The sequence below is a fragment of the Lytechinus variegatus genome, chromosome 1 (assembly GCF_018143015.1).
Source record: "Lytechinus variegatus isolate NC3 chromosome 1, Lvar_3.0, whole genome shotgun sequence".
NCBI lineage: Eukaryota > Metazoa > Echinodermata > Echinoidea > Temnopleuroida > Toxopneustidae > Lytechinus > Lytechinus variegatus.
In genome coordinates this window covers 10,159,140-10,183,281 of record NC_054740.1, presented here as the reverse complement: position 1 = coordinate 10,183,281, position 24,142 = coordinate 10,159,140, and the positions used below count along the sequence as shown (strand labels likewise).

Here is a 24,142-nt window from a genome sequence, read left to right as displayed (position 1 = left end):
TCATCATTTGGCGTACAAGCAGTAAAAAAAATCACACAGATAGAGAATTCAGAGGCGATATATAACCTGATTTATTATGACGAGACCTATTGTACTCAATTATTTATCGTCAGAGTATCACTTTTCACATTTCAAGGTGATAAAGGATTAAGTATAAAAATTAATATTTTACATCACAAAGAAGAATTGCAAGGTGGTGATAAACAAAACATAAACATAAAAATAATATACGTTCTCTCTGGCTCCCTCTCATCCTTCATCTATCCCCTCTATACCTCAAACGATCACTTCATATCTTGCCTAGATAATCATTTATAGAGTACTTAAGTGTGATGTCACCAATATTGGAATTTTGCATTCCAGCAAATGTGATTCCATATTGCGGTATAGAGCATGATGAAATACCCTCACAACCCAAATCTGGCGGGAATCGGCCAATGGGGGCCCAGAATACAAAGATAACTTATCTATATAAGTTATCTTTATAATTATGTACTGCCCTGCGACAAAATTGCATTGTGAAAGAATTATTATAATCTTACAAAATAATACGTATTTTCAATGGGCGTTTATAGTTTCAAAATTTATTTGGCACTCGTTTCGTGTAGACATAAATTGAATTACTAAAAAGATCGCAAAATTCAAATACAGTGAGTACGCTGCCGCCGAGCCAGAGTCCCAGAGAGCCGCCAATGTCACCTAGAATAAAATATAAAAAAGAAGAAATATCAGAATATATTGTAGAATTATTGATGAAAGCAAGTAGAAAAAAATACATATTAACAACTTATTTTGAGGGATATTTAGACATGGCAAAGATTTGTAGCAAACAAGGAAAGATACGGCAGTGTGGAACACAAAGTGATATCATTTTCACACTATTGACTAGAAAAGGGGAAATATGGGTATTTTAACAGCGTGAAGCCGATTGTCACATAGTTCATTATGTGAATATACTATGAACGCACTTTGAACACGCTGTTAAACAAATTTTCTTTTTTGCTCCCCTGCCCCCCCCCCAAAAAAAAAAATGAATAACTGGACAGTTATTCGAAACTTTAATTGTCAAAACGACCCCATACATGTCAAAGGTTTAGCCGCATATGTCACAGATTATATACATATTGCTCTGAATACATATTTTGCAGGGAGAGAGAGAGGAGAAGAGGGAAGGAGGGGAGAGAGATTAAAACATTAATAAGAAGTGCATGAGGAGTGGACTTACAAAGTAAACTGAAGAACGTGTAATCAACCTGTTGATTTATCTGTTGAATACTCATCTCTTGAAAGTATATCGATAGATAACAGATGTTTTCTCTGTTTGAAAAAAAACAAGAGAAATCGGAAGAGAGAACATGTAAGTATTACTGATCAGAAAACTTTTCGCTTCCACAACGGATCCAATAACAAAGTACATGTATTGAAAAGGTATGGTGGCGCTTGAAGGGACATCGCAAATAAACTAAATCGCGAATATTAACGACGAAATTCACGACGTCGCCGATTCGTCGTAAAATTCGCGACGATATATTCACGATGTTGCCAATTTCGTCGCGAATTTCACCATGAAATTTACGACATTTTCAGTGAAAATGGTAGGTTTAACTTCAAATTATGATTCTTTTGTACAAAGTGGAATAAATATGTAGATTTATTAGATCTAAGACTGCCATCGCCTAGACAATCTAATTCTAAGTAAGTTGTTGAAGACTACCAGAATGCTAGATCGATATGTCTCGTTTCTTAATTCAGTGCCAAGCCCACCCATGCCAACATGCACGTGTTCGACACGAAATCATAGTCGTCTTCCTGCGCTTGCATGAGGACCGCCCAAGCAAGCTAAACAAATTCACGACAAAATTCGCGACGTCGTGAATTTCGTCGTCAATATGGTCTATGGCGATGTCCTGTCATGGCCACCATAAAAATGCCGGTCAAAAGTTTGACAAAGGATAGCTGAGAGGTCTCTGTTGCTTAATTGAAACAGCAGTTTCGTCCTAAGTTTCGGAGCTGACGAAAAATTACAAACGTGTCCTTTTTTTTTTTAGAGTCAATGACTAAATCGCTGTCTTGATTTACCAATTTTCGACAAAGATTTCTTGGTTGTTCTTTGTCATGAAGGGCACTTTACAATACATTTTCTCTTTTCATTTTTCATTTATTGGTTTCTGCAACACTTTTTTATAAACACATTTACAAAGAAAATACAATAATAATATACATATAACTGACAAGCAAAACATAGAAAAAAATGCATTTTCTATTAAAACATATCGATTATTAGAGTTTGCAGAGGTTGCCACTATAAGCTAAGCTTGACTGCGTGGCAACCCCAGAAAACGATAATTATTATTCTTACTACATATCTTAACTTAAGGGTGCAGGTGCATAATGGCGGGGGAGGGGGGAACGCTTGGTCCTCATAATGTATGCTTTATTTTTATTCTTAAAGTTGTTGTTTTTTCTGTTTTTGAAATCATGTGTTTCATAAGATATAGAGAATAGCCTATTAACTTTGTGAATATTTATTAAATAATAGTGATTTAATACCTTTTTGAAAGGAGAAATGAATCTTAACGGTTTCAGTGAACTTGGCAATATATTCCATATGTCAGGCCCATGATGTCTAAGTGTTTTATGTGCTAATAGTGTTCTAGGATTTTCTAAGTGAATATTCTGACAAGTCCGTGTTGTAAGTTCTATGTTCTTGAATTCTTCGAAATGTCACTGTCTCCATGTTGACCAAAAGATGGTGGAGTTCAGAGGAGACTGAAACCCTTGGAACAATTGAGATTGTCTAAAAAAATAGAAGAATCAGATCAATTAAAGTTTGAGAAAAATTGGGCAAACAATAGGAAAGTTATGAGCATTAACGTCGAGGTACTATTGCCGTGGAGATCATCCCACTGCAATGCGACGAATAACACTAAGATACACTCCAAAGCATCTAATTTTTATAATTCTGATGATAATACAAACTCTTTGTCCATGATAAATATTTTGAAACTTCTATCATTTGCCCTCCATGTAACAAACGACAGAGCGATAACTTCATCTCATTTTGCTTTTTTTAATTCTAATTAACTTGATTTGACGCTATACTCACGGAAAAACCTCTGCAGGGAAACCATATATCGCAGAATAGACATTAGTCCAGAACGTCGACGGGAACTGTGTCGTCGAGACTGTAGGCTTGTAGGTCCGAAAACTACAAGGCACTGGACAATCGCAAGTATGGTTGGTTACAAACAGCGCTGCATACAAAGTAAGGAAACGAAAAAGTACTGAGGGCGAAAGTTCTTTAAAAAACAGGGGCATATTGTATCAGACTCTATATTTTGAGAGTGGAAGAGAAGGGGAGGTGTTTTAAGTTTCCGAGTGAAGTGGTACCGCAGGTAGTGATCCAGGTGGACGGGGTCGATTTTTTCGTGAGGCGGGCACCCCCTCGCCTCGATTTACAAATCTTAACATTTGTATTTTCTAATTATTTTTGGATAAAAGCAAAACAAAATCACAAAGTTCACTTATTGGGAAAGGTTGCAATAAACTACAGATTAAATAAGAAAAACTTAATCAACTGGAAAAAAAATCAAATAACCACGATCAGATTCAAGTACAAAATTTTCTTACCGGAATTTGGAAAAACACAAGTATACAGTTCCCAGTTGTTGCACTCCACTAAAGAATCGTTTTCTGTTGATAAAAGGAATTTTAAAATAAACAAAACTAATATTAATATCCCTATAAGCTAGTGCTACGTATAATAATCATTATTCATGTCGACACGGAATCACTTGAGAATATTATAGATAATAATCTCTTCTGCTTATGGTCGGAAGCATTGGAAAAATCCCAAAGTATATTATTATCAAGAGAGCTACGCAAGTTCTGTACCATAGCTCTTTAATACTACGGTGTGTATATGGCGTAACTTCGTTAATTTCCATTCGATTTCCTTTCTTCCATGAACTACAAAATTCATACTAGATCACATGCATTGGCGTTATCACGCCGCCATCTTAGAGGTCTATGCCATTGCCTTGCATGCATTGGTGATCTGCAGCTAGCGCATATATCCGACAACTCCGTTCACACGTATGCCTATAACCTCTGAGGGAGGGCGCAATGACATTATTACGTCACATGCAAAAGGTCTATTTAGTTGAACTTGACATCTGAAGAATATGAATCCCACGTTTGAATTAAGTCTTTCAACTCACCTGGGGCAGCCCAGGGCACGCATCCGCATTTTTCAATATAGAAGTCGCCTTTGCATTCATGGTCGCACTCCGCATAGCCGTAGTGATCAAAGTATTTTAATTCTTTATCTTCGCACGAACCAAAGGGGGGTTCCAGATTATTTACCTGAAAATTTAAAAAGAAGTATACACTGTAAAACGCTGCTTAAGATTTTAAGCACATTGTTTAGACCCGTCACTCTAACAACTATCACTGTTACTTTGAAATAGGCTGTTCATTCTTTAAAAAGTTTTTTAAACATTTTTTTTTAAGTTTAAACAATTCTTTAACAATTTAAACAACTGTTTGTTAGAGAGAGAGACATGTTTAAACAAATTTCTAGTTTTTATTGTGTAGATAAGAAATCAGTAAGAATGTAGTGCCTAGAGGAAAAATAGATCTGAGACGTACAACTCTAGATGTTAGGCTATTCACCCGATTAAAAAAATTGCATCACCTTAGATCGTCACCCCCCTCCCCTGATCACAAAACCCTTGCGCCGCCCCTCCATAAAATACAAATTATGAAATGATGCATAATCATCGAGAACATTGGTCAAAATTGCACGCACGAGGTATTGGCAGTTTGGAACAGTTCTTACATTATTTTGGACTAATTGAAAGGTAACAGGTGTGTGTAATTCTACGGTAACGCCAGGGCAAAATGACCTGTATAATAAGTTTTCTTAAGTATAGTGATTTGGGTCCTTGATATTTGATAAACCATCTTCTACTGTAAACCCTGACCGGTCATGTAGAACTATAGCAAGTTTGTCTATAAGCTGAAATAGATGTCGCTTGTCACGTGATAGCTTTCAGCCAATCATGTGCTTAGGATTCATACCACCACCATTAATTTTATAAAGTCAACAGAGAATGAGTTGCATGCTTTCGATTTAGATGTGACCCTTACATTTTCAACCACTTGTAGAGTACCCCCCCCCCCTTCCCCTCTTAGCGAAGATTCGATCCCGACATCGGAAAATTTTGTAGCTAGCCCGGGTGAACTTACATCGGTAACTTCGATTCCGACATGGGCATGGGTTCCGGGTGAGATACCGAAGCCGTGATCTTCGACCATGGGCACGGAACCGTAGTCGTAAAGAAGGATCTGGAATCCTGCCGAGATACGATTGAACGGTCCGAAGAAGTACTCCCACTGTTGGACATCAAGCATTAATTCCAACCCGTACGCTTTACCTGGAGTGGGGATATAGAATGGTGTCTCGTGGGTACAATCAATAATCAACTAATAAATCAATCGACCAAACAATTTATCGATCAGTCAATCGATAAATTAAATAATAAATCAATCAACCAATAATCAATCAATTTATCAATCAGTCAATTAATTATCCAATCAATCTATCAATCTACCAATCAATCAGCGAATGAAAGGATCAATTAAAAATTCAACCATTCAATCAATCGATCAATCAAATTTAATGAATCAATCAGCTAAAAACAAGCCAATGAACTATTTAATTTAGGCCTCATAAAAAATCGGTCAGCCTGTAAAACAATCAACGACTAATCAACCAAAAACAAACAATCTTCCAATCAATCAACAAATTAATTATTATCAATCAACTAATGCAGTCATCTACAGTCAATTAACCAATCAATCTACCGATCGAACAATATTAATGTATAAACCAGAAAATCAATTAGCACATTAATCAATTAACAAATTAATCGATCTAACTGATCAGTCAATCAATCAATCGATCAATACACCAATTAATCTACTAATAAATCAATTATTCAATCAATCGACTAAATAATCAACCAATCAATAAAAATTGATCAAATCAATTAATCCAATCAACAACCAACCAATCAATCGTCCTACCTGCACGTTCCACAGTTGCAGGTGGGTAACCATTATTAGCATCGTTGAAAATAAAACAAGGTCCCCATTCGGTCAGGGCTATCGAGAAGTTTGCCTCTCTGTCAATATCTGACCCACCAAAGTTTGCACTTTTAATAAAAAAGAGAACAAAAATATAATAAGTATTGATTAACGGTAGGAGTAGAAGTGATACATTATAATACAAAGTAATCAAGGACGATGATGGTGGTGATGATGATACATTGATATAGATGATAATGATAATAATACTAATACAAATATTGATAAAAATGACGATGGCAATGATGATGACGCCGCCGATGATATTAAATATGAATTGTTCTTTGTCAACAACGATACAACGATCGTATAACAATGATATTGAATAATATCAGTTGTTCTTTATCAAACATTAAAGTAAAATATTTTGTCCTCTCCCCTTTAATTTTCACTCTAACGTATAGTCAGTTCCCTTTAACGTCCCTTTTCCTATATTATTAAAGTAATTAACCCATTGTTCTATATACACATTTAATCAGATAATAAGAAGAATGGTAGTATAGTTGACGGAGCTGCAGTATAAGTTGCAGCAGTATATAAAAACACATTTTAAAATCCTTTTGCATTTATTTATTTATTCGTTCTATTTTATTTTATTCATGAGTCTCCTTTTAGAAGGGTGGCTCCATCAATAACTAGAATACTGGCTTGAAGGCCCATCAACATAAATATAAATATTACAAATGTGAGCAATGTCGAGTTTAGACAAACAATTTCAAACAGCATCAATGAGAGAAAACAATAGCTATAACGCCAAAATAAAAGACTAACTCATGAATCTGACTTAATCATCATGATCATCCATAAGGTGTTGCAATTGGGTACCCGGTCATGCCGGTGGGAAGGAATTCTTTGAATGCTCGAGCACTTTATCAGGGTAGCCGTGCTAAAGCCGGTATTATCGTATGAAGCATTTAGGAACATGGTAATTATGTATAAATATTGCTTATTATTGTTGTTATTGTCATCATCATCATCATACTCACAATAAGACGGACAGATTCAGTTCATGGGCGTAGTTTTTCATCAGATAGCTCATATTAGTGGAGGTCAGTATATCGTAATAATTATTCATGTCGAGAGAAGAAGGATCAGTAGCAGCGGTGGTCAGGAAATCACCAAGCTCAGTTCCTGACAACAGAGAAGCTCTGTGAACAAATTTCAAAATATTCGATCAAACATAATACTGCAACGCGATCAAACATAATGAAATCCCTTCCTACATCGTTGTGGTCATACTAGTAATGGTACCTTGGACTGATCCACTGTGTTGTAGTACTAATCCAATCAATAACAATTTAAACTTCATACTAGCATTCACAACTGTCCGTATGGGGCTTCTATGGAAGTTTTAAAGTGCCACCCAGGGGAGCGTTTCATCAATATTTTCATCCGACAAGTTGTCAGATCTGACATCTTTCATCTTTCCATGATTTTGATTGGCTGAGAGGCACTGTTCCTATGGTAAATGTCGGATGAATGGGACTTGTCGGCTAAAACGTCCGACAAGTCCTTTCATGAAACGCCCCCAGATGTTGAGATATTAATCTCGTCATGTCTAAAATGCTTGAAAAGACGGTGGGATGACAATATCTTAGATCTCCTCATGTCTACTTCCCATGGGAGAGATTATCAGGCGACAAGATCTTGGATCTCGTCATGTCTACATCCTGTGGGAGAGATGATCAGGGGAGCGCTTCTTCAATGTTTTCATCCGACAAGTTGTCAGATTTGACATCTTTCCTTGATTCTGATTGGCTGAGAGGCACTGTTCCTATGGTAATCGTCGGATAAACTGGTACTTGTCGGATAAAATGTCCGACAAGTCCTTTCATGATCCGCCCAACCCCCCCCCCCCCCCCCCCCCCGATGACAAGATCTTGGATCTCGTCATGCCTACATGAGTGGAAGAGAATGATCAGATATTATGATCTCGTAACTCGTCATGTCTACATCTTTTTGAAGAGATGATCAGATGACATGATCATGGATCCAAGATCTTGTCATCTGATCATCTCCTCCACAGGATGTAGATATGATGAGATCCAAAATATTGTCATCTCATCATCTCTCCCACAGGATGTAGACATAGTCATGGGGACATTTTTTTCTAAGGGATGCAGACATAACAAGATCTTTATCTGAATATCTGGGTGGCACTTTTAAGATTTCACCGGCTTCAGATATGACTAGGACGCGCAAGAGTTGGGATATACTTATTATTATAAAATGGTGATTCGAGTCACAATCATTAATGGTTGAAATCTACCACATGACCAGTCAGGTATTTTAGCTGACGAGAAAAAAATACTAATGACTGGTACTAATGACTAGTGCTATTGACCGGTCATGATTTTGGCATGAGGATGGTTCATTAAAGAACAAGAATTCACACCACTATCTTTAAAAATATATGATATATATCATTTTTACTCGGGTATTCGAAGGTTATTACACCACTAGTCTTGTTACATCTGAAGATTTGAAAATTAAAGGGATGGTCCAGGCTGAAAATAGTCATGATAGTCATGATAGTTATATCATAATACATAGAGTAGAATTCACTGAGCGAAATGCTGAAAATTCCATCAAAATCGGATAACAAATAATAAAGTTATTGAAGTTTAAAGTTTAGCAATATTTTGTTAAAACAGTCTTCATGAATATTCATTAGGTTGGCTGATGATGTCACGTCTTCACTTTCCGTTTTCTTGTGTTATTTCATAAAATCATATTTTTTTCATTATTTCATACTTGTGTGAATAATTATGTCTCCCTTCTAATGAAATAAGTTGCAGCAATGAATATCTAATGCACTAAATCAGTTGTCAATCCAATTTCTCTAGTTCTTGGAGGAAAAAAATTGAATAAAACTAATTTTATATAATAAAATACATAAAAACAAGTGGAGATGTGACATCATCAGTCTACCTAATGAATATTCATAACGACTGTTTTCACAAAATATGGCTAAATTTTAAAAATTCAATAACATTGTTATTTGTTATCCGATTTTGATGAAATTTTCGGCATTTAGCTTAGTGAATTCTACTCTATTCAATAAGCTATAAATACTTTCAGCCCGGACCATTCCTTTAAACGCCCTCGGTTATGCCTCGAGTGTGATAAAACTGTTCCGCATGTTCTTCGTGCGTATAATTCTTAGTAATGCCCTCGAAGGTGTTTGATTAATACTATTACCTGAATGTGTTATAGTTACATATTGCGACTGAAGGAAAAGTGATTGGTGCTGTGTAGTTGATGGACACGTCCACGCTCTTAGGATGACTGGCAAAATGCTGTGCCCTGTCAACGACTTGGTAGGTCAGAGCACCAAATGCACCCATCACAAGCAAAAGCCAAGAGAATCTGAAATTTAAAGATGGAAAGCGGTCATTATTGCAGGCCTAAGTGTAAAGCAGGAAAAGAAAAGGAACTTACAAATAAATAAAACAAGAAAGGCCCAATATTTGAATATCTGACAATTATTGCAGTATAGGTCAGGAGGTACAAGGATTAATAACACATCATTAAAATCACAAGATAATATTCAATTCAGTACAGCATTTTATTCCTATTCATAAGAACAAGTTGATACCATGATCATGCACAGACAAAGAGACAAAAAGTAAAACATATCATCAGAACAGTCGAAAGTGATACTGTTGCCAGATCAATGAATAAAATATAAAAACAAGACGAAAGGTAAATGAATGGGAAAGACAGAAGGCTTGTTAAAACGCACACATCCAAGTAAATTGATTATTAAAATAATTGTTATGTAATGGATGCGGCAAGGTACCAAGTAGCAATAGAACAATAGCAAAAACAAACAACTGATTTAAAGAACAGAAACAAAATAATGAACAAAAATCTACGTGCCTACTCAGATCTATCATATCCTTGTTATAAAATTAAATAAACGTATTGATTGGGCAAGAATGCTAGGATGTTATGTATGTGAGGGAGCATAGCGACCGAGCAGTGTTATGAAACGGTTTTATGGAACAGCCCATGCATGGCCTATTACCCGGCACATTTACATCAGGTGAAAGCTTCTCCGGATAAGATGAAGAGCGTACGTGCTTCTTCATAGAGTTACATGAATATGAACCATAGAAGTGCATTTTCACAGATCAAGAAGAAAAACACATACAAGCCCCTCGACTGGGGATAAAAGGCATGAGCTTATGAAAAGGGTGAGCACACATGTTCATATCAGGTTTCAACCCATCCGTGTCAAAGGGAATACAAAAGATAACTGATCGAAATGCGATCGAACGGACCATGTAAGATCGAATGGCCCTTTCACAGACATGGATGTACTGAAAAGATTATAATGAAATGGGAAATAGATGACGAGCTCTGGAGTAGTCAGGATCCCTGATTTCATCAAGAGACGGGAAAGGGACAGAAAGTTTAAACTTCGTTTGACAAGGAATTGACCTAATAATCATTGTGTCGTATTGGCTGAATATGTTATTGTGTGTATAGTCCGGCAGCCCAGGAGGTTTATTCAACCGAAAGCCGGACAAGCAAATGACCCCATAGCTGGATGGCATGGACCTTGAAGTTTACAAAAATGCATTGCTGCCGGGTTCTATGCGTGGTCTTCCCTCCGAAATGACGTAATATATGACGTCACTACAAAATGGCCCTATTTCACCATTTTTCAGACATTGTACACATAGCATGAAGTCAAGGGAGAATATCTCAGCCAAATCATGCTTGTTTTGTATGAAACTTTCACAATGTATTGTTCAAGTAGTGCACAAGAGATATGCAAAATTTCACGAACAGAAATTATTGTTTACATATGCAAATTACGTAATGAAATTTGCATATCATTAGTTTTGGAGATTTCTCGCATAAAAAAATGTCAAAAATCGATTTAGAAATTTATTTTCTTTTGTAGTGTACTTTATTTGATATTTTTTCTCTCAAGCATAATATCATTGTCTTCATCTATATCTCTACTTTAAGAAAATATATAACAGTAATTGAAAAAGACATTATAGACTGTGATTTCAGCCCCCTTCCAATATGGTGCGCACGTAGAAATCGTGCGTTTTTGGCCTATTTTCACCATATGGCTGACGTGTGCGAACGATATGCCTACTTTATTGATGTTTCCTGCATTTTGCATGATATTAAATCTTCCAAACAACATATTTTCTTCTTCATTATGTCTCTGGTGATCAATCAATGATTTCAGCAAAAATTGATTGCCCACTGGGCAGTCTATAGGCTACGTTTTCAGCCTAGTTTTCAACAACGAACCTATACCATGTATGACTGCATCGTTGTAGTCGAGTCGGATAAGGGGGTTTCTATGTACCATCAAAACATTTTTCACTCAATGTTTTGGTATTTGCCTAAAGTGTCTAGTTAATGAATCTTGATGTTCCCTTCCCAAAATCGTGTCCAACGGAGTTCAAAATTGATATCATTGGCGGCCCTCTTGGACATTTTTAATGAAAATCAATTATTTTCATATTTTATTGCACAAAGTCTGACAATGGGAAATTTTAAATCAATACGCATTTCACTAGGATTTGGATAGTAGAAATCGGTTGAAATTGTTTTCTGAATAGTCCGGTTAATATATTGAAAAAAAGAATTCATCAAAAATTTTGAACCAAAATGTTCATGATGCTTTGACATCTATCTGTTTCATCTTGCATCCGATCGCCTTTGTTGATGTGCCTAACATGCAGAAAAAAACGTACTAGCGATCGATAGAAAGGTATGTATTACTTGTATCATGTGTATGAGGGTAAAAGGCATTTTCTACACAAAGCAATTTTTATGATAATTAAATCTCTTGAAAAAGATAGAAGTTCGAGGCATTGCTCTGCATTTTCATTTTGCATGCAATTACTCTCGGGCACCTTAAAGCATAGTCCCACAAGAACCAGTAAAATGTTACATACAGTACCATACCATTATCCATAGCTTGACTATTATGATATCGTGCTTTTCGGAGCCCCCAATGTGGTAACATTTTGTTTTGAGTATGTAATTTTTTCCTTTAAATCACTTTTCTCTATCAGCTACATATTAAGAAATTGGGGCATAGCAAAGCCTAACCCTCAGGGGGCTGCCAAAGTCACCCAATCTTTTTTTCGTATCTTGCCAGTTTCTCGGAAAATTAGTCATTTTGAGGCAAACAGTGTTTCTGCCTTGCGGTAAAGCCCTTGTTTTTGTTTTGTAACCACATAAAGATGACAAAGTAGGATCTTCTTTATCAGTTACATATGTATATCTTCATTCTTTATTGTAAAAAAATGCAATGTTTGAGCCCCCATTCAGACAAAAGGGCATTTCTTCTACATGTATATAGTAAAGCTAGCTTTGATTTTGGAAACCACTTTGAAATAAAAGAAGAGGCATTTTTTCTATCAGCTACATGTAAAAAAAAGTGCGGTACATCGACTGCTACCTTCTTCAGAGGCTCCAAGATTGGCAGATTTTCCCCATATTGGAAAAAAATATGGAAAAGGGGTGGGTGACTTTCGGAACCCCGGAGGGGATAGACTTTGCTGTGCAACCACTTATTAGCAGCAGATTGAAGAAAGTCTACTCCTTTAATTCCATGTAGTTTCAAAAGAATGAAACTGGCTTCACCATATAGCAGAAACGCTTTTTGCCTGAATGGGGGCTCGAAAATAGCACATTTTCCCATAAACAGGTAAAGTATGGAAAAAGGGTAGGTGATTTCGGCGACCCCATAAGGGGGGTATGTTCCAATATGCCAACACCTCTTTATATGTAGCAGATAGAGGAAACTCTACTCTTTTGTCTCCATATAGTTTAAAAGCAATAAGAGTAGTTTTACTATATAGCAGAAACACCTTTGCCTCAATGGGGGCTCGAAAATAACACATTCTCCCCCAAATAGTCAAATTATGAAATAGGGTAGGTGATTTTGGTGACCCCCTAAGGGGGTATGTTCCAATATACCAACACCTCTTATATGTAGCAGATAGAGGAAACTCTACTCTTTCGCCTTCATATAGTTTAAAAGCAATAACAGTAGTTTTACTACATAGCAGAAACACCTTTTGCCTCATTGGGGGCTCGAAAATAGCACATTTTCCCATGATTTTTCAAATTACGTAAAAGGGGCGGGTAACTTTAGCAATTCCAAAAGGGAGTAGGCTTTATGGTACCAGCACCTCTTTACATGTAGCAGATAGAGGAAACTCTACTCTTTCGTCTACATATAGTTTAAAAGCAATAAGAGTAGTTTTACTACATAGCAGAAACACCTTTTGCCTCGATGGGGCTCGAAAATAGCATATTTTCCCATAAATAGGTAAATATGGAAAAAGGTTAGGTGAATTTTGCGACCCCCCAAGGGAAGTATGTTCCAATATGCCAACATCTCTTTATATGTAGCAGATAGAGGAAACTCTGCTTTTTCGTCTCCATATAGCTAAAAAGCAATAAGAGTAGTTTTACTACATAGCAAAAACACCTTTTGCCTCAATGGGGGCTCGAAAATAGCATATTTTCCCCTAAATAGTTAAAATATGAAATAGGGTAGTTGAATTTGGCGACCCCCCCAAGGGGGTATGTTCCAATATGCCAACACCTCTTTATATGTAGCAGATAGAGGAAACTCTACTCTTTCGTCTCCATATAGTTTAAAAGCAATAAGAGTAGCTTTACTACATAGCAGAAACACCTTTGCCTCAATGGGGGCTCGAAAATAGCATATTTTCCCATAAATAATTAAAATATGAAATAGGGTAGGTGATTTTGGTGACCCCCTAAGGGGGATATGTTCCAATATGCCAACACCTCTTTATATGTAGCAGATAGAGGAAACTCTACTTTTTCGTCTCCATATAGTTTAAAAGCAATAAGAGTAGTTTTACTACATAGCAGAAACACCTTTGCCTCAATGGGGGCTCGAAAATAGCATATTTTCCCATAAATAATTAAAATATGAAATAGGGTAGGTGATTTTGGTGACCCCCTAAGGGGGGTATGTTCCAATATGCCAACACCTCTTTATATGTAGCAGATAGAGGAAACTCTACTCTTTCGTCTCCATATAGTTTAAAAGCAATAAGAGTAGTTTTACTACATAGCAGAAACACCTTTTGCCTCAATGGGGGCTCGAAAATAGCACATTTTCCCATGAATTTGCAAATTACGTAAAAGGGGCGGGTAACTTTGGCAGTTCCCAAAGGTGGTAGGCTTTACTGTACCAGCACTTCTTTATATGTAGCAGATAGAAGAAAGTCTACTCTTTCGTCTCCATATAGTTTGAAAAAAATAAAGGTGGCCTTACTACATAGCAGAAACACTTTTGCCTCAATGGGGGCTCGAAAATTGCATATTTTCCCATAAATAGGTAAAATATGGAAAAAGGGTAAGTGATTTCGGAGACCCCCTAAGGGGTATGTTCCAATATGCCAACACCTCTTTATATGTAGCAGATAGAAGAAACTCTACTCTTTCGTCTCCATATAGTTTGAAAATAATAAACGTGGTTTTACTAAATAGCAGAAGCACTTTTTGCCCAAATGGGGGCTCGAAAATAGCATATTTTCCCATTAATGGGCAAAATACGTATAATTATCGGGTAACTTTAGCAGTCCTCAGAGGGGGTATAGGCTTTGCTGTAACAGCACACCTTTTTTGTAGCAGATAGAGAAAACTCTACTCTTGTCTCCACATAGTTTAAAAACAATGAAAGTGGCCGTATTACATAGCAGCAACACTTTTTGCCTCAATGGGGGCTTGAAAAAGCATATTTTCCCACAAATAGGTAAAATATGAAAAAGGGTGGGTGATTTCGACGCTCCCTGAAGGGGTATGCTTCAGTATGCTAGTAGCAGATAGAGGAAACTCTACCCTTCTTATCTCCACGTAGTTTAAAAAGAATGAAAGTGGCTTCATTCCATATCAGAAACGTTTTTTGCCTTAATATGGGCTCCAAAGTGGCATATTTTCCAATAAATGGGTAATAATGGTATTTGCCCTTTAACTAAGCAAATAAAGACATACATATTGTCATGAAGCGTTACAGTATTATCGGTATATTATATCCTCTTTCGTGTCGAATGCTGATATTTTGAAATAGTTGTTGATGTTAATGATTGAACAGATAGATATCAATGCACATGCAAATTTTTGACCAAAATCATGCCCATTTCGGGATAAATTTTATTTCAAAATATATCATCAGAAAACGAATTAAATCGATTTCTACTATCCCAATCATAGAGAAATGCGTATTGATTAAAAGATTGTCCCATTGTCAGACTCTGTGCAATAAAATATGAAAATAATTGATTTTCATTTTAAAAAAGTCCAAGAGGGCCGCCAAAGATATCAATTTTGAACCCCGTTGGACACGATTTTGGGAAGGGAACATCAAGATTCATTAACGAGACAGTTTAGACAAATACCAAAACGTTGATTGAAAAATTGAGTGAAAAATATTTTGATGGTACACATGTACAGGAACCTCTTATCCGACTCGACTACAACGATGCAGTCTTACATTGTATAGGTTCGTTGTTGAAAACTAGGCTGAAAACGTAGCCTATAGACTGCCCAGTGGGCAATCAATTTTTGCTGAAATCATTGATTGATCACCAGAGACATGATGAAGAAGAAAATATGTTGTTTGGAAGATTGAATATCATGCAAAATGCAGGAAACATCAATAAAGTAGGCATATCGTTCGCACACCTCAGCCATATGGTGAAAATAGGGCAAAAACGCACAATTTCTACGTGCGCACCATATTGAAAAGGGGGCTGAAATCACAGTCTATGATGTCTTTTTCAATTACTGTTATATATTTTCTTAAAGTAGAGATATAGATGAAGACAATGATATTATGCTTGAGAGAAAAAAATATCAAATAAAGTACACTACAAAAGAAAATAAATTTCTAAATCAATTTTTGACAATTTTTTATGCGAGAAATCTCCAAAACTAATGATATGCAAATTTCATTACGTAATTTGCATATGTAAACAATAATTTCTGTTCGTGAAATTTTGCATATCTCTTGTGCACTACTTGAACAATACATTGTGAAAGTTTCATACAAAACAAGCATGATTTGGCTGAGATATTCTCCCTTGACTTTATGATATGTGGACAATGTCTGAAAAATGGTGAAATAGGGCCATTTTGTAGTGACGTCATATATTACGTCATTTCGGAGGGAAGACCACGCATAGAACCCGGCAGCAATGCATTTTTGTAAACTTCAAGGTCCATGCCATCCAGCTATGGGGTCATTTGCTTGTCCGGCTTTCGGTTGAATAAACCTCCTGGGCTGCCGGACTAGTATCGTTCGAGAAAGAAAATGTCATGTAACATACTATTTTTTTTAAATCGTGAATGAGAGTAGACCAGAACCCGCAACATTAGGCAAAATTGCTTGTCATTGTAATTCTTTACATTTATTGTAACTTTCTTACATCGCTCATTGAATACACAATGGTTGCCCCTCCTATCATCAAGGTGAACAATAGCTTGCCCCTTGACTTGTTTATTGTGTGTCCTTTCAATTCCCTATGTGGACCCACAATATTGCTTGCCCCAACAATCATCCGATGTCAATCGGCAGTGGCTTGCCCCTGCAATCATCTATGTGAACCTACTGTTTGACCCGCCAATGCCTGCCCCTTCATACATTAACCTAGAGTACCTTGCCAACGACTGCAAACATCATTAGCCAACAAAGACTTGCCTCTTCAAAACTTTAAACCCTTAGTACAGGTTATAACCACTCCAAACATCTATGTCAACCCATGTAGGCCCGTATTCTGACATGTCTGAAGTCGGGTTTAACTTAAACTCAGCTATTAAGTTGTGGTAGCCAATTGTTACATAAATCACTAACGGTAGAGATACAATATTTCAGCTCATTTGGCTCTCAAATCATTAATAATTGTCTCGGAAGTATAAATAGATGATTGTCTTCACCATCGATGAATCAGGAAAGAGCACGGTAAACGTAAGACACATACAACGAAATAAAAATTTTGACACTTTTGGCTTCCAAAAAAAATTAGCACAGAGTTAGACCATGGTCTAAGTTATACCTGACTTCAGGATACGGGCCATTATGGCTTGCCCCTCATCCTAAATCCTACCTTCTCCACTTGACCTCCGCCGGGTTGAAGGCATACTTCATCCCTCCGATTCCGATCGCATCAGGAACAGACCGGTACAGGATGGCCCACCAGGACACCTTGTCCCTGTACCGCATATGGAGCGGGATATCATCCGGGAATACTGGAGGAGGAGCCTTACTGGAAGGAGCCTGGAGCCCCCCACTCACAGTCTGGATGTCCTTCTTCTCCGGGAGGGTATCCGTCTCCACCACTGGAGCCACCTTGATCAGGCTCCTGGGCATGTTGAAGCCCGACTTCTTTTCGTCACCCTGTAAATACACGTGATTCCAATGTGATGTTTGTTAATGCGGTGCACTGTTCATCGTCGAGTCACAAACGGGGAAATTAAGCTGGGCAATGATCAGCCAACACCAATTTCATCAATATTATTGAAATCGGGTCTTTAATTTTCATGGAAGAAACCTGTGAAATCTATACGTTATATCTCTAGTGAAGTGTAGTCTGCACTGGCAGCGATATGGTATGACCTGACACTAACTTTGTGGAAAATTTCGATCGCGAAATACTTAAGCGTTCGATAATTGTCTCTACAACAATGCGTGGAGAATACAAACGCAATTCTTGCTCTCCCTGAAAAAGCCTCAGCCTTTTCTTACTTTCCACCATCTTCCTCTCTCGCCTCTCTCTCCCTCTCTCTTTCTTTCTATCCTTCCCCGTATCTCTCTTTAACTATTATATCTCTCTTTTTTTTCTCTATATCTCTTCAAACTTGAAATAGTATTTTTTTCTTTTTTATCTCTTTTTAGCTACGTTTAACATTCAAAATTGTATCTTAATTTGTCGTGTTTTTTTTTTCATCAGGTGTATGTGCTTGTGTGATGTTTCCTACCCGTGAATTAAGGGCTGGGTAAATAAGAAAAGAAGAAAGCGAGTATCATTTTGGAGCCTATTTAATCTCACTATTCTTTCTTTTCATTGAAACACCCCTTCGGGCAAATGTCAATATACAGGTAGAAAGTGAAAAGAGCTTAAATGATTTTCGTCACAAATTGTCCTTGTGAAAACTTCCTTTGTCCAGGAATGTATTTTTTAAGAAAAAGGATTACTTCACATCTTTATGCCCATAATCATGAAAATGTAAATTATTCAAAGAGAATCTATTCCCTTATCCCGTCTTCCTTTCTCTTACTCGTTCGTTCTCACAACCCCCCTCTCCCCCCCCCCCCCCCTCTCCCTCTCCCTCCCTCTACCTCGCTCTATAAACCCTCTCCATCTTTCTCCCTCTTTCTTTCGCCCACCAGACACTTGTGACGTAAAACACTTTTCAATATTGTAGAGTCATTACGTCATTCACTCAGGTGAATCTTATCCATCTTGCACTCCCTCCCTTTCTCTTCAGAAAAATCATTACGTAATTTCACACTACTTGTATCAAGTGCTTCCCGATCAACCTGTCCCAGTTAATAGTAATGGTGATATAATATTATGTCTAGTTACTAGTATATAGCGCAATATAGTGCGTATTTTTTTTTAGCTTATTATATGCAGCTGGTCGTATTCTTATATCAGCTTAAAATTTTGATGTAACTTTTTAACCTTTTCAGGACCTTGATGTAAAACAATGTTTTTATTCTGATCTTGTGTTTTTCCTGAATAAATATATTTCAATAAAATAAATAAATAAATAACATAAATAAAAATCTACTTGGTATCATTATTACCCCGGCTGTAACTGAGCCGCCATATTAATAGACGCTAAAGCGTTCAAGGAATAAAATTATTCCTACCGGGTACTCATACCTTGACCAGTTCACCTCATGGGCAAGTTTGTCAATTATTGACCTTTAATTTCTCCCATTTGGATATACAAATTTCAAAACAAGATATTATGTAAGCTAACTTGGCATAGCAGGATGCACAAATGGCATAGACCAGATGACTAGCTTGAATAGCACAACAATGAACACTTTATGAAGGTATTAATTTGTTGCCTTTCTGAATGCATTCTCATGTTGCTATTACAATGTACTTGACCAACTGTTAAATACCATTAAGAGTTCAAATAACCTTCTTCTGATCATGGGCAGAATGGAACTCCGAACTGGCTTATTGACAGTAGCGGAAATGTGTCACGCAATTCAACGAGTTAAGCCGTCTTTCACTGAACAAATAAGTATTAATCAATTTTACAATAAATTTTAATAGTACCATGTTCGAAAAGAGGAATAGGTAAATGTATAGCCTTTTCTTCTCCACCTACCAATAAAGTAGGGCCCATGCGCAGCGGTGGGGTATCTTGATACGGGGGTAAGATATCAGATTAGTGACGAAAATGCTCTCAATTAACAGGTGTAGGTCTAACTGGTATAAACTCGATCAGAATTCTCTTGTTTTATATGATTCTTATTCCCCCTTTTAGTGCACTTCCCGTGTTACTCATCGTTTACTCCCTTTTATCCTAGGCCTACCCGAAAAATCACAAGAGGAGGCGGGCGCCCTGCCCCATGTAGCACCACCGCGTCTGCTGCCTATATACGAGAACTTATAATGTGGTCATAACGATCACCCCCCCCCCGTGGTATGCATTTCGTCATAGTCGTCACAATCTATGTCCCGTGCCCCTGGCCTTGGTTGTTTGTATTCACGTTCATTGAAGTATACAAGTGGACAAAAATCTTTACCGTTTCCCCGATTGCCAATTAACAGCGTAAAGAGAATGTCAATATCGGTAAGTGGTTTTTTTCTCTCTCTCCCTCTCCATTGCTCTCTTCGTCTTTTTCATAATGGTAAGCCCATTTTGACATTTTAGATGACAAATTTTGATTTGTTGCAGCACAATTAAACTTTGAAAATATATAATTATTCAATCATTTATTTGGCAACGAAAGTCAATTTCCAAATGCCTGAAGCTGTACGTGTTGTTCGACGTATCCGCTGATAGGGATAAGATTTTGCAGGGGGGAGAAAATTTTTATAGCTGCCAACGTAAACGTGACGGATGATTTTTTTTTTTTTTGTATTATTTGAAATTTTGGATACTGGGTGGGTGTTACACGGCCAAGACCTCTCAATTCGACACTGTTCTCTCCTATTTTAATCTTTAAATACTCACTCCTTTTAAATACTTTGGTTGTGGTCGCCATCCCCATACGACGCCCCCCCCCCCCACCCCTGATTGCCATCCTACCGTTTTCCCTTTAAAGATTATATTCCATCTTTATATCCGGTGAAAGCAACGAACATATTTATTTTTTATCAACATAATTTTGTGGGGCAGGTGTTATGGCATTTATTGATAAAATTACAGTTCAGCAAGTTTCTTTGTATCATCCAGAAGGAAATAAAAGCATGAAATGTAACAATAATGTTGTATAAATTCAATGAACCAATAAAAGGAAAATCTTAAAACTACAGACAACTAAATCATGTACGTGCGGGGATACTCGTGCAGTGCACACAAAAAGGTATGCAAAGGAACAAGAAAGGTAAATGCAAATCGTTTCTGCTATTGTCGAGGCCGCCCTTTTCACGGGGCCTTTTCATCCCTATTCAAAACGATTGACGTTTGCTTACAGCCTTACAACACTCATCGTTTACTTCTGAGATTTCGGTTTATTGTTTGTGACGACGTACAAACAGCATGTCCAATGAAAACCCTATCACATGCTCTGTCATCGTTTTCTCATCTCCTTTAACACCGTCTTTCTTTTTACCCCGTCAATCTGTTTTTTCTTCTTCAAAATTTCCATTTACCATAAACTATCCTACATCATATTATCAATTCTGTTCTATAATATTCATGTTATAGAGAGGGGAATGCTTTCGCACATCATGATTAGGTAAACTGTAATCACATCGCATTTTATACTGAAAAGTGGACATATTTACCCCGATGACGAATAAATCAATGTCCATGCCAATTGTACTTTTTTAAAGTAAGCTTAAAGAAATTCAATTTCTCGTAGAGCGTTTTATTTTTTCTTACATTTCCTAAAATTATTTGTATGTGCATCAGACCGTTATACCATGCAAAAATTATTCAGTAACAACCCCCAAATATGAGATACTTAAATTTTCCACATTTTACATCGAGTTGAAGTGTTGCTATAGGCACGTCCACACCCTTTAAAAATATGTTTGTAATCGGTAACATTGTCACTTCCAACGAAAGATAATTCTTTTTATTTAATTTATTTGTGTACTCAATAACACTAAACTGAGTGTTACAAAGTAAACATAAAACGCATGCATCTACATATTAAAACACTTTATTTTCAAATACAAGAAAAGGACGAAATTGGTGCCGATTTATGTCTGATATATGATTTTAAAACGTAATCACAAAGAGCGAAATGTAGACGTCAACGAATGTTATCCTCAATGTTACGCCCATTACGCCAAGACTAATATATTTATCAAACGTTCCCCATTCCTTTAGAATATATATCTTATTTAAAGTTTCTAACACAGATACCTCAATGCAAATTATTGGACATCTAGAACTTCTATTCGTGGGAAGTGTGGGTGTCGGACCAATCGCGATCGAAGTGGGTTAGCAAATACGGTCATGGCTATTCCCGACTTAAACGATCTTGTCATGCTTGGAGTTGGAGGGGATACTTATTGCACTGACGAAGTCAATGCAATTTGGTCCTAATTAGAATGATGCAATGAATATAATTAGAAAACGAATCCATTGCAATGCAATGGTTATTATAAGTTTTGATGCAACGTAATAACCTTTGCCGGCTTGGACAGCTACCATGTTTGCCAACGGGAACGTTTTTGCGCCGAATAACAATGGGGTCTAATTTGACTTACCCGCCGTGATGCCGACATGTCGTGACTTTGAAAAGTCGTTTCGCTTTCCGCTGATTAGTGAGCAATAATTGCCGAGATTGCGGCCAAATATCGATCGTTAAGAAAAACCCAAGTTTGTATATTGATCTCCTTCCTTCTTAAGTTACATTATGAACTGATTGATATTCCAGTAAATCAATGTATTGTTGAAATAAACGAGGAACTATGGGTCGATCATCGCATCGCTTTGTAATGTCCAGCAGTCATTTTCTTAGAAGAGAAAGTACATCTATTTCAACTCAATGTGGACTATTAGTGGACATGGTGGAGCAGCGTAGGCCTATAGTTCTCTTTTTTTGTTGAGCAGTGTTTACATGAGAGGTTATTAGGGATGGATGTCATGGTTAAAAATATAATCCATAATTAAAGTTAGAAAATAATTCCATGAAAGAAACACACACAAATTGGGTATATGGATGAATAACTAAACACGTCAAGCTATTTTTTTTATTACTATACTTACATAGTTTACCCTAAAATTGTTAGTGAGAGCCTTCAAGTAAAATCAAAGAGATAAATATAAAAAAAATAATGCTAGCAGCTTTTACTTCACTCCCTCGTTTGTAGGTTATGATATAAAGTGATGTATCGTAAACACACTTAAAGTGTTGGGCAACATACTGTCTACTGTGTTGGTATTATGTTGGTAAAAACATGTATATATATGTTTATATATATTATTTTCCAATTGAGCAAATTATTAGTTTTTGTTACCCAAATTGGACAGATTTCAACCACTAGTTGTGTGGACTGGTTATTGTCCATGGTTGGTTAAAAGTTGGGCATTTTGCCCAAGTATTTTACGAGTATAAAAGAGGAAGAAATGTTTATTATTAATTGATAATGAAATAAAAATTACAATCAAAATGACGTAAAATTGAGGTGGCGCTGTTTAATTTCAAGCTCTTTAGCGGTGCAAAGGGCTACAAAATTGTGTAGTGTTTTGGCGTTTCTTCATATTTGGTAAAAATGCGTAAGATATCACTTTAAAGCATACGTACAAACAAGGGAGCGAAGTGACTAAGCTGCTAACAGGGCAGTTTCATAAAAAATATTTTAATGAATACAATCCGTGAATAACATTTTTTTTTGTTTAACAGAGCCTTTAATTAAATTCTGCCTATTTGTGTTTGTCTATCCTGTTACTCAATTTCACTGAAGAAATATCTTTCCTGTTGATTATTAATGAGTATTACTTTCTAACTTTAATTATGAATTCTATTTATAACCATGACGTCTGTCCCCAATAACTGCCCATGTTTAAACTCTGCTCAAAAGAGTAATTAATAGGCTTAAACACTGCCGACCTTTCTTCACATTGTTTCCCAAAGTTTTGTTAACAGGGGCGATGATATGGTATATTCATGGGAATAAATCAATTTTATCACAAAATTACATTTTCATTTTGAAATGATCAAAACATTACGATTTTTATTTTTTTACACATTTTACCCCATGCGCCACCCCCCCAAAAAAAAAATTGGGTCAATACGCCAATCATGGGGTGTTGCGAGAAAATATTTGAAATCAATCGCAAAATTTCAGATGTAAATTCAAAAGTGATTGATACTGGTGATTGATCGATTTTAATTGAAGCGGCGAATCAATTGATAGTTTTGATGCAAAGAGAAGACCATCAATCAATCAATTGCAAACTTGCCTTTAAATGGATGAATTTCAATTGATTTTTGCACCTAAAATTGACTTGCGATCAATTTCAAGTTTCTTCCAACACTCCATAAGTGTTAAAATGTGTCTAATGGACGATTATCCCTTGATGGCTGACGAAGCCTTTATTTTCTTCAATGCAAGGTGTCTGAAAAAAAACTTTCGGGTGTTATTTGGATATTGTTCAATTTTCATGATCTTCTTTACGATGTGTTACTGGATAAGGGGTTCCACGACATTTCCTCCGACGACAATTGCTCCAATGGAAAATCTACACGTAAAGCCAAACCTGAAACCTCACCTCCAAAGCTAAATAAAACTTTATTACAATCCTAACACTAACCCTATGC

General features: G+C 36.7%; 1 protein-coding gene across 2 annotated transcripts in view; it reads right to left on the bottom strand.

Moving 5' to 3' along the window:
• Positions 1-454: 454 nt before the first annotated feature.
• The window catches only part of LOC121425588 (amiloride-sensitive sodium channel subunit beta-like), a 24,770-nt gene continuing 1,082 nt past the window's right edge, over positions 455-24,142 (bottom strand). The window contains exons 1-11 of one of the 2 annotated variants that reach the window (XM_041621731.1): positions 22,086-22,374; positions 17,283-17,572; positions 9,352-9,519; positions 7,137-7,298; positions 6,091-6,218; positions 5,251-5,438; positions 4,221-4,365; positions 3,631-3,693; positions 3,107-3,254; positions 1,226-1,317; positions 455-699 (exon numbers count right to left, since the gene is read on the bottom strand). In XM_041621731.1, coding sequence (XP_041477665.1) covers positions 578-699; positions 1,226-1,317; positions 3,107-3,254; positions 3,631-3,693; positions 4,221-4,365; positions 5,251-5,438; positions 6,091-6,218; positions 7,137-7,298; positions 9,352-9,519; positions 17,283-17,572; positions 22,086-22,103 — 1,524 coding nt within the window. In that variant the 5' untranslated portion in view covers positions 22,104-22,374 and the 3' untranslated portion in view covers positions 455-577. Of the gene's footprint in view, positions 700-1,225; positions 1,318-3,106; positions 3,255-3,630; positions 3,694-4,220; positions 4,366-5,250; positions 5,439-6,090; positions 6,219-7,136; positions 7,299-9,351; positions 9,520-17,282; positions 17,573-22,085; positions 22,375-24,142 lie in introns of those variants that run through there. The other variant, XM_041621812.1, reaches the window with a different exon arrangement.